The sequence below is a fragment of the Budorcas taxicolor genome, chromosome 3 (genome assembly GCF_023091745.1).
Source record: "Budorcas taxicolor isolate Tak-1 chromosome 3, Takin1.1, whole genome shotgun sequence".
In the NCBI taxonomy this organism is placed as follows: domain Eukaryota; kingdom Metazoa; phylum Chordata; class Mammalia; order Artiodactyla; family Bovidae; genus Budorcas; species Budorcas taxicolor.
In genome coordinates this window covers 35,919,766-35,931,810 of record NC_068912.1, presented here as the reverse complement: position 1 = coordinate 35,931,810, position 12,045 = coordinate 35,919,766, and the positions used below count along the sequence as shown (strand labels likewise).

General features: G+C 38.9%; 1 protein-coding gene across 1 annotated transcript in view; it reads right to left on the bottom strand.

Annotated features, from left to right (window-relative positions):
* VAV3 (vav guanine nucleotide exchange factor 3) overlaps positions 1-12,045 on the bottom strand; it is a 425,860-nt gene that overhangs the window by 195,981 nt on the left and 217,834 nt on the right. Inside the window, exons 11-15 of the mRNA XM_052637052.1 lie at positions 10,093-10,161; positions 8,358-8,444; positions 4,986-5,071; positions 3,319-3,451; positions 2,508-2,617 (exon numbers count right to left, since the gene is read on the bottom strand). Of these exons, the coding sequence (XP_052493012.1) occupies positions 2,508-2,617; positions 3,319-3,451; positions 4,986-5,071; positions 8,358-8,444; positions 10,093-10,161 (485 nt within the window). The remainder of the gene's footprint in view (positions 1-2,507; positions 2,618-3,318; positions 3,452-4,985; positions 5,072-8,357; positions 8,445-10,092; positions 10,162-12,045) is intronic.

Here is a 12,045-nt window from a genome sequence, read left to right as displayed (position 1 = left end):
CAGAATGGATTGGTTGGATCTCCTTGCAGTCCAAGGGACTCTCCAGAGTCTTCTCCAACACCAAAGTTCAAAAGCATCAGTTCTTCGGTGCTCAGCCTTCTCCACAGTCCAACTCTCACATCCATACATGACCACAGGAAAAACCATAGCCTTGACTAGACGGACCTTTGTTGGCAAAGTAATGTCTCTGCTTTTGAATATGCTATCTAGGTTGGTCATAACTTTTCTTCCAAGGAGTAACTCCAAACCCTTCCTGCATGTATACACCTTTAAGGCAGGGACTGAGAGTCGCCTACAAGTATCCACTTCTCCTTACTTTCATAATTGGAGAAGCCTGGTTCATAGCCAAGCTTACTCCAGCCCAGAATGAAGACTGCATTTTCTAGACTGCCTTGTCAGATACAGCCACATGACTAAGTTTTGGCCAGTATTATTTAACAAAAGTTTATGGTGTTTCTTCACGGGATCCTTGAAAGTGGGGATCACCTTTTGCTGCCTAGAATGTAGATTTTATAGCCGGAGCTCCAGCTATCTTAGACAACAAGGTTTGAACATTGAGGACAAAAGCCATGCAGACAATGGCAGAGCAGGAAGATCTGAGCCTGGCTTCCCGACAATACCCAGAGAGCCAGTATCCCACCCCTGTCCACCTACCCCAGATTCCCTTCCAGGAAGAAAAGAGATAAGCACCTGTCTTGTTGAGTCTCATGTATCCAGAGTTTAGCTGTCTGACCGATTTACAGCAAGTGAACAAAATATTAAGTGATACACCTATCAATACAGTCCAAGGAGACTGCTGACTCTGGATAACAAATTTAACGTTTCTCCTCTGCAGAAATTCCTTCACTCATGTAAAGATTAAACAAGCAGAACCCATAAGAAAATACCAGCATAGCATCCTTCCCACAAGAGCAAAGGGGTGTTAAGGTCAACTCTGCCTTTGCACATAATCAGCAACCCCATATCCTGTCACCCCAGTTCCAACTGCTCAAGTCCAAATACTGCCTATCACTTGAAACCTCTCTAGAACATCACACTTGGTTTATAATGTAGCCCACAGCTCATCAGAGAATGGGCGGAGGTCACCAACTACATCACTTGTGCTCCGAACCAGAGAGGTCCCTATACAATAGTCATTTTATGGATGCATGCAAATACTAAGATCTTTTAATTACTATAATCAATAACAATACATTAAAAAAAAAACTATAATAGTATACTGAAAGATGTATTCTGATATTGTAAGTCCCTAGGGGTATAGGGATAAGAAATACAAAGCAATATTAAATAACAGTGATAACAACAGATAATGCTTGCTATTCACACCATATCCTGCTGTTGTACTATCTGGCCACCATACTGCTTGACACATAGTATCTGGAATTCAAAATATCATTATTCTTATTTTACAAAGGAGGAAACTGAGGCTCTGAGAGGTTAAATAAATTGGCTAAAACTATGCAGCCAGTTCCTGACAAGGGTTATTGCTGAACCCAGAATTGCCTATAAGGTTAAAATTATTTTAGCTGCACAATCTTATCTTTCAGAATTTTAGAGATAATAATCCAAGGAAAATTTCCATTTTTCTCACTTAAGAACTGCAGTAAAATATTCTAATCTTATCTCCATTTTATATCAATATAAGCATTTCCGAAAACAAAGCAAAGGAAAAAGCAAACAAAAAATCCAATAGAATTTGTCTGCAAAAGGTAAATTATGTTAGAATGCAAATGAAGCAAATCACAAAAGTGTTTTTCCTTAATGTCACCTTCTGCTACCAGTTTCAATTTCAGGGTGACCTATATGTTTCCATAACAAGAGTCATTATACACCTTTTAATCCATGAACCTCAAAACTGAAAGAAAACTCCTATAATGACATATTCTTGTATAATTACATCTCTGTATGCCATTCCCTTTGAAACAGGTCTGATTTATTTCCTACCTCTTTGTTGAGCCTCCACTTTAATAAAAGGAAAAATCATTGAGAGAAATTAGGCCCTGAAAGCATTCACTGAATATGTCAAGCAATTTACCCAGAATTCAAAAAAGAAATAAGTTAAAAACAAACAGGAGGAACAAACTAATCTGTTTAAAATGAGATTTTTGCATGTATGAATGTGTGTGTGTGTGTGTATCTGGGGGTATTTCTACTATTTCTACTTAAAGATATATACAAAACATGGCAATTACATTAAAAGTTTATCAGTAGAATATAAAATTTTCAGAAGCTGCTGAAAGCTAAGGAATTAAAATACACCCATGAGAAGAAAGTCAAACAGAAGGCTGGAGCTCCCTCTTTCTTTTTTTTGAAGAAATTCACTGAGACATCTCTCCTAGGAGACCAAAGTCATCAAGCTGACAGCCCAGTAGCATAGCGCTCAGGCTCAGTGTTTCCACTCCTCTGTACACATGCTACAAACATGACAGTACGTTTATTGGCAGCTCACTGTTCATAAGAGACTTATGCAGTAGAAAAAAAGCACTTTTAAAAGGAGAAATACTCACAAAGCCATTTCAAACTGTTCCAGCCATTTTTTCTTTAAATCTTTTGTTTTGCAATAAAATTCTAACCCATTTTGTCCTTGGATATGGATGAGGTAGAAGCCATAAGACCACTGTTAAAATTAATATTCCTCAGGTTAATAGATATCATTCATTAGTAACATTGTGTTTTTCAAATCACTAAAATACCTCCATAATCATCCACAAAACCTCTCCTAACATTATCATCAAACTGTGAACGATCAAGATTATTGTAGTCAACTTCTTATCTATAACAATTGCTATGCCAATGCATTTTGTTGCCATGTTCATCAAGGCATTAGAGAGGATCATACCACCTGTGGCACTGTCTAATTAGTTCTCAAAGAGGCTTGTCTCTAATTAATCTCTAGAAACAAAAAGACCTGGATCAATAAGCCACCTCTCACGTTACTGTAGCTCAGTTGGTAAAGAATCCACCTGCAATGCAGGAGACCCTGGTCGATTCCTGGGTCAGTAAGATTCCCTGGAGAAGGGATAGGCTACCCACTCCAACATTCTTGGGCTTCCCTTGTGACTCAACTGGTAAAGAATCCACCTGCAATGCGGGTGACCTGGGTTCAATCCCTGGGTTGGGAAGATCCCCTGCGGTAAGGGAAAGGCTACCCACTCCAGTATTCTGGCCTGGAGAATTCCACAGACTGTATAGCCCATGGGGTCACTAAGAGTTGGACACGACCGAGTAACTTTCACTTTCACATTACTGTATTAGCATACGTTCCTTGAATAGTCAAAGTTATAAGTAAATTACAGTTGTTCATTTCCAAGAATTTACCTTTTTATTTTCTTTATCAGTTGTAGGATTGTTGGCTATTTTGTACTGCTGAAGATCTATTATTTCCTTCATTTCATAGTTATCACCTTTCCTTTTACATACAATCACTGCCAAATCAAATAAGAAGATATGCCTGAAAGAGAGTGAGCAAGAGAGATTGATTTATTTAAATAGCTTGGAAGAACGTGTGTTAATTCTTCCCAGGTAAAATTTAACTTATCCCGTGAGTTAAAGACAAAGACAGTGTTGCACACTGAAAGAATGAGCCACGTGTCCTGGCACTGCCCTTTCCTAAATGAATAACCCTGCTGTACCTCAGTTTCCACAGGTAAAAACCAGCAAAATCATAACAAGAATAACATGCACACTGCAGGGTCGCTGCCAGGAACAATTAAGTCATAAAGCACTGTTCATGAACCAGTACTTTTTTCTTCCAGTTTAAAAGATAAACACCCATGGGAAAATATTAATGACAACAATAGTGGTTAACGTCTACCCTTGTTACTAGGTGTGGGCTAGACTGCCTTGAGAAGCATTCATCCCTTCCACAAAGATGGCTCACTTAATTTAAATCCACAGGACCATCTCCTGAGGTAGGTATTACCGTCACCGTCATTTTATCGAGGAGAAAGCCGAGGCTCGGAGAAGCTGGATAACTTTCTCAGGATCACGCTGCTAGTGGCTGCAAAGCAGGACTCACTCTTGGGTCTACTTGTGGAACCTGTGCTTTGCCCTGGATACTGCTCCTATGTTTTAAGGACAACTTGAAACACAAACTGAGTGGTGCATGACCTCAATGTGAGCTACAGAAATCATGGTTAAATCTACACCTTGGTATTTCTCTTCTATCTTATTAAAAGCAATGTAATTGAGGGAGAAAACAAATCTTATAAATCCTATCATCCAATACCAACACTTGTATCTTTTTGAAAACTCTCAGTCAGTGATTAACACATATACATTGTGATAATGAGACATTCACACAGCCTTATCACTTGCATCACTTTCAAAAGACTATTTTCTGGGAGAGGCTAAAAGGATGTGTCTCTCCTGAGACCTACCTTTAGAGCCCGGGTGTCAAGGTGGATGCAAGAGTGATGCTGCCCCCTACTGGTTAACTTTCTATTCTCCTAAAGTTCCAGAAAATGGCCATTTCAACCAAATACATCACTTTAACAACCACATACATATAGATAACTAGGGACACCAGGCAAGCTGACTAACCTTTAAGGAATACACCTACATATTTCCCTCAAGAAAATCTCACTAAATGGCCCTTATTTGGACTTCATTCTTAAGACGTGTTGTATTACTCTTAGTTCTTTCATAATGCATACCAAAAAGTAAAATTAAACAATTATGTTTTTATGGTATCTGTCTACTATTATTTTATTGCTACTCTCATTTTAAGGTGTACTTTTCTACTCTAGCTGACATTCTAGATTTTTCTTTTCCTTCTGAAGAACTCAAACTTAGGGAAATCAACAGATACCAGAACAAAGAAGGGAATACCTAACATGTCCATAGAAATTAAAAAGCCATAGGTTGGTCTCTTCCCTTATTTTTATTCATTTATTTCACTCCTTTATCCTAAAGGAAACATCCTTGAGATTTTCTCGATCTCCCGATACTAACTTGTTTTGAAAATAAGCACCGATCCTTCTCACCTTTCTTGTTTTGTATGTTTGTCTAGGGTGGTTATTCGAATTTCACCATCTCCCTGAGGTCGTCCAAAAAGCAAAACGGGTTGGTTCTAAAATAGGAAATGTACATGTCTCAGTTTTTCATAATCACATAAAGACAGAAATAAATATTAGTGAGGATATTTTCTAGGCACAACTTCCTTTGAGCAAATTTTATCATTTTACCTTTTTAGCACAGTTACTCTAAAAAGCTCAGGTCTGTATGATACACTTTCAAAAACAACCTGTCCATGTTCATCCCAGCAGGCATATTGAAGACATTAATTAATATTACTTACAACCCTAATAGAGAAGTTAGCTACCAAAAGAGAGAATTAACTGGAATAGTGCAAATCACAAGAAAGTTACAACTGATACTTACTGAGCATCCACTATGTGCTAGCCACTGTAATAAGTATAGGACAGAATGATATAGACCCTGCCCTCATGAAACATACTACCCACGGGGTGACAAATATTCACCAAACTATATAATCATAAACGTGTGATTGCATGAAGGAAGAGCAGAAGAAGCATGCGTAGCTGGAGGACCTAATTTTGTCTAGGGAGTCAAGGATGGCTTCCTTGAGGCTAAGATATCAAAAAATGAAAAGTCCTGACTTAATGATTAAAAGTAAAAAGCCATTTCCCCAGAGGCAGACAATAAGAAGTTTTAAGTATTTATGAGCACCTAATCTACAAGGTGCTAAAGGATAAAAGAACTGATTGAAAATATCAGTAACATCAATGAGATTATATTCTAATAAAAAAGATATGTAATTAAGTGTACAACAAAAAAGTATAAAGATTAATGTTTCCTATGAAAATTCTTTTTTTTTTTTTTTCCGAAACAGAAAATTCCATCTTAAAATTCACATGAAATCACAAAGGATCCTTAATAGGTAAAACAATCATAAAATAGGTCAAAGTTAGGGTCTCATACTTCCTGATTTCAAAACTTATTACAAAACTATGGTAATCCAAACAGGGTGGAACTGGCATAAACACAGACATCTAAATCAATGTAATACAACAGAACGTCCAGAAATAAGGCCTCATATAAAGGTCAAATGATTTTTGACAAAAGTGCCAACACCATTTGGTGGAGGACAGGAGAGCCTTTTCAACGAACAGTGCTGGGGACTCTGGATATGCACACGCAGAAGAATGAAGTCTGGCCCTTATACTGTTTTCAAAAACTAACTCAAAATGAATCAAAGAGCTAAAAATACAAGAAGAAAACACAGGGGAAAAGGTTTATGACACTGGATTTAGTGATGGCTTCTTAGGACACCAGAAGCGCAGGCAACAAAAGGAAAGGGGGACTTCATCAAAATTTAGAATTTTGTGCAAATAACACTATTAACAGAGTGAAAAGGCAACCCACAGGATGGGAGAAAATATTTGCAAACAAAAGTGTGGTAAGTATTGATACTCAACAATTCATAAAGACAGAAGGTAGAATGGTGGTTGCCTGGGGCTGGGAGGCAGGCAGGGTGAAGAACTAGTGTATAGTTTAAAAGGGTCAATTTAATATTTTTACCACAATGAAAACAGCTATCTGGGCAATGTGCTATGGGATTATAAAGAAAAGGGGAAATGGCAGACTAGGGAGATAATCTTTTTTTTTTTTAATTGGACATCGAAGAAATTTGATAGGAAATTATGAAAACAGATATTCTGGGCTTTGACAACATTATAATAAAGCCATAACTATAAAAATGTATGGCAGGGACTTCTCAGGCAGTCCAGTGGTTAAGACTCCACCCTTCCAATACAGGTGGGACAAGTTCAATCCCTGGTCAGGAACTATTAATAAGATCCCACATGCCATGTCACCAAACACACACACACAAAAGAAATGAAGACAAAAAACCAGGTGCAAATCAGAGACCTTACAATGCAGTAGGACAGCTGCAATGTAAAGTATGTGGGCAGTCATTAGCTGGATGAGTTTAGGAATACAGATTAAGGCCAAATCATTGAGGACCTTAAATATCCATGTTAAGGAATGTTGACTGAATCCTGAAGGTAACAAAATTCTGACAAGTTTGGGAAAGCAAGCGAATGAAGAAATCCACATTTTGGAAACACAGCTATGGGAAGAGGTAATTAGAGGCCACTGTGATTGGAAAGGTGGCAGATGGAGTCCTGAAAAGGGGAAAGGGCTGTATGTGTGCAAAGAAAGACACAGACCAAGGCTGTTTCAGAAAAAGAAGCAATAAAACTGCCCTACCAAGGAAAGTATCTTAAATCCACTCACTTATCTGTTTTCTCTACCCACAGCCTTAACCAGGCTTCCATCATATCTCTCCTGAAACCATCTCAACAACTTGCTGACTGGTCTGCCTGATGAAAGAGTTTTCTTGACACATAAATCAGACTGTGAAACCCTCTGGTAAGAGCCTTTCACTAGCTTCCTGCTGCAATCCCTCAGTGCCTTGTCCTCCAAGGCTGCGGGGTGCAGTTCTCCGGTCCTCCTCTGTCACTTCAGAGCCCATCCTTCTTCCTTTCACTCTCAATTTCCAGCCTCTCTTGTCTTGCAGCAGCTTCTTCTTTTTTGTAATCTTTAACTTTTTGGCTATGCCACACAGCATGTGGGGTCTTAGTTCCCCACCCCCTGTATCGAAGGACTGAACCCACACCCCCTGTATTGGGAGCACTGAGCCTTAACCACTGGACCACTAAGAAAGTCTCCGGGCTCTTGCGCATTTCTGGGCATTTCACTTGCTATGGCTCCTGCCTGGAATCCTCTCTCTACAGACTTTCATGCCACTGGCTTCTTCTCATCCTTCATGCTCAAATGAGAAATGCCTCAGAAGGACTTTTACTGAGCATCTTATCTAAACTAGGACTCCCCTCACGAGCCTCTGTTGCAGCAATCTGTTCACAGCATTCATCTCAATAGAGCAGTTTTAAACTCTCTTTTTACTGTCTCTTCACCCATGAGATCATGTTGCTCATAGTTACAGCCCCAGCCCCAAGCAAAACAGCTGGCACACAGCAGTCACCCAGGAAATATACATAAAATGAATATATTAACAGGGCTCTACCATGAGTATGTATGGGGGTGAGGATAAGAGGAGAAAAAAATGGATCCAGTGTTTAGAGTTGGGACTACTGGGGGCAGAGGTATCACAGTGTGATTAGGGACAAATGATGGCAGAAGGTCCCTGGAAAGCAATGTGTCACAGATGCCACTGAACATTCATCCCTGTGGACTCTGTCAAACAGAAGTCAGAATAAAACCTAGAACAACAGAAGCTTGAAGGTAAACTACTTTTTCTTCAAAAACAACTCCTAGAATGTCCCCCAAGCTGTGGGTTAGAGAAGCTGGATAGAATGATAATTACATACCAAATTTTCTATAGATAGCTGAAACTGTTTAATTTCACGAAGGGTCTCATTATCTCTTTTCACTTCATTCACATATTGTGCCAAGTCCTAAAGAATAAAGAGAAGGGGAGAAAAAGAAGGCACGATAAGACCAGACAAGAGATGAGCACTGTTTGAAAAGAAACACATCATTAATTTCATTAGTAATAAAAGTTACCGCCATAACTTTTCAACGACAATGAAATGAAAGCCCAGTCAATCAAAGCTGCATCTCAAAAGCAATTTAAAACTGTCTGGAGTACAGCTGGGAAGACTGAAGCCTTGTCCTTTACCACACCCTTGAGAAGAGTGAAGATCAAACACCAAACAAACAAAATACGCTGCCATGCGGAACAACAAAAAGGAAACCAGGCCGGGAGCATGTAGATTCCAAACGCTGACCTTGAGGGAGTCACACGTGTCCTTGGGTTAGAATGAGGACAATCATGAAGGATTGGACAGGACAGAAAAGTCACTGAAAGTGAGACAATGAATCCAGCAGGGCTGTTGTCTGTAACCAATTAAGTGTCTTAGTTCCAGGGAGCATTTAGTCAGCGGTGCCAGGTCAATTTCAAAGAGTTAATAAAGGGGAAGGAAAGAAGAGGAGAGAAACCAGGGAGTGAGAAAATGAACGAAGAGCACGAACGCTGGCCTTGCTTTTCCGTGTGCCTTTACCTATTTTGAAACATCTTTTCTCATATTTGAGGAAACATTAGCTAATCTTTCCATACTGTAACCAGCTATTTTTATTATAGGTGCTCCAGATTTTTCCTGTTTTCTGGGTTCTTTTTCTTTTTTCCCCTACCCTCTCACATTCATCTGCAACAGCAGGAACAGAACTCAGACAAAAAGCAGTTCCTAACTTTGTTCTAAATGAAAGCCTGATTTTTCATAGAATATCTCTATAACAGGTTTCTTTAAAAAACTGGAAACTTGGTATCTTTCTTTAAATAATAATAAATAATTGTGTGCTGCTTCCTGGTATGGTATTCAAGTCAGCTAAACAGCAGAGCTAACACTGAGATTCGCACATGGACACGGGTAAGCATTATGCGTTGCTTTGAGTAAAGTCATGTTGGCATTTTGTTTCCAGAACAAATACTTGGGTATGTTCTAAGTTGGGGCAAATATTATTTCTTGCAAAGTCTAAGTTCAGCATAGCAGAGAAATTGGGGTTTTATGCATTGCCCAATATGTTCAAAATGTCTGCCTTTATCTACTTGTATCAAAAATTCTTAATTTTCAAATTTACCAGAAATAGAAACCCAGATTGATCCACTTTACTGATGTACAGCATCCATGAAGATAAACCTGGCAGACATCCTCACTTGAGGAAAACAAGTCACACCAGTGTTCTAAAGTCATTAGCTGCTTGCATAAGTCAACAGTTTTCTATCAGTAGCCATAAAAAGAATGAAATAAAACCTTTCTATTTAATCGTTCCTGGTGGTTATGGAAGGGGACATGCTTTCATAAATAACAAAAGTTATTTTAATATACCTCTTGGTTTTAGTTTTTGTCCAATAATTAAATCCATGCAAGGACATCAATTTCAGTTAAAAATACCCAGCTCTCCCCACTAATAATAAAACTACATAAATACTTATAGATATTATAGTTTCTATTAGCATCTCATACATATGTATTAGCAGTTTGTAGTCACTGCTTTCCAGTAAGAATGAGAAATACAAACAACTTAATGATGCATTTCTCTTACCTTCATTGCATCAAGAGCCAGTTTCAGATTTGCCTTCTCCATAGGATCAGTGGTATGTTTGACCAGCTCCTATTCGGAAGATATGGTTTAGTACTACTTTCACCAAATTAAAACAAAAAGTAAAGAAAACATTTTACAAATAAACCATTTTATCATTATTTGTACCGTAAAGTGATAAATCTGATATAACCAGGTTCTGTTTGCAACCTTGTGAATTGCAGCACAGGCCTCCCTGTCCATCACCATCTCCTGGAGTTCACTCAAACTCATGTCCATCGAGGCAGTGATGCCATCCAGCCATCTCATCCTCTGTCGTCCCCTTCTCCTCCTGCCCTCAATCCCTCCCAGCATCAGAGTCTTTTCCAACGAGTCAACTCTTTGCATGAGGTGGCCAAAGTACTAGAGTTTCAGCTTCAGCATCATTCCTTCCAAAGAACACCCAGGACTGATATTCTGGATATCAGTCTGGTTGGATGAACTGGTTGGATCTCCTTGCAGTCCAAGGGACTCTCAAGAGTCTTCTTCAACACCACAGTTCAAAAGCATCAATTCTTTGGAGCTCAGCTTTCTTCACAGTCCAACTCTCACATCCATACATGACCACTGGAAAAACCATAGCCTTGACTAGACAGACCTTTGTTGGCAAAGTAATGTCTCTGCTTTTGAATATGCTATCTAGGTTGGTCATAACTTTTCTTCCAAGAAGTAAGCATCTTTTAATTTCATGGCTGCAGTCACCATCTGCAGTGATTTTGTTACTTGTTAGCTCATCTTAAATGTCAGCCTATTCATCAGTCTTTCAACTTTCTTCTTTCTTTGTCTGCACCTTAGAAATCAGTTATTATTCCCTAGATTTTCACCTTAGTCTTCTGTTATTCTTACTTTACATACGCTATGAATTCGATCACAACCACTGCCATAGCATCACCTACCACCTAGTGGAGCAGTTCACTCTCAAATGAATGTGCTCAGTCTAGAATTCACGCCTGAGTTCCAGACTCAAATGTCCTATTAAATAGTTCTACCTGGTATCTCACAAGACCCTCAAGTCCAGCATGTCCAAATGTAATGAACCTTCACCCACATTCCTACTCTTGTTCCTGTTTATGTTTTACTGAATGATGGCACCTTTATCACTTAAGCCAGAACCTAACAGGTACCCCTGACTCTTCCCTCTCTCTCTCTCTCTCACAATATTCTGTTTATGCTAACTTTATCCTTCTCCTTGCAACCACCCCCACTGCCACTACAGGCTTCTGTTTCGTCTTCCACCTTGCAGTCTTTCCTCACTACTCTATTCACTATTGACTACTCTATTATTTCCTCACTAATCTATTCACTCTACTGACATCAGAGTTGAATCTCTAAATGTAAGTAAGATCCTGTTATTTGAACTTCTGGGAAACCCACAAAAGCTTCAGGCTGTCATCCATTCTTAATAGATGCCTCATGATATGAATTCTGTAAACCTCCCTCAACCTCTCTCTTCACTTCCATTCAAACAACCTGTGTCCTATTTCCACTAAATTAACTGCAATTCTCAAAACACGTTCTAATATCTGATCCCATTAGGCATGGTGTTTTCTCTCTTCTAAAGCCCTTTCTCTCTAATCCACCTGTCAAACCATTATTCTTCCTTCAAAGCTCAAGAATAGCTCCTCTGTGAAGCTTTCTATGACAGAGACCTCTATTCAAGCCATAATTAACTAGGTTTTATTTGTACCACGTTTGTACCTTTGGCATACTTACACATTGTATTGTATTTGGCAAATTACTTTTCATTTTCCTTATCTAAACAGTGAGATTTGTCAGTGTGAGGAGGGCAGTTTTATATTGTTGAGTCTCACACTATAATGTGGAACATGGAAGCCATTCAGAAGTCTTTGCTGAATTCAAAACCATTAGTGTTTCTAGTAAACAGAACCTACAAACACTAAATCTGTTAAGTATAAT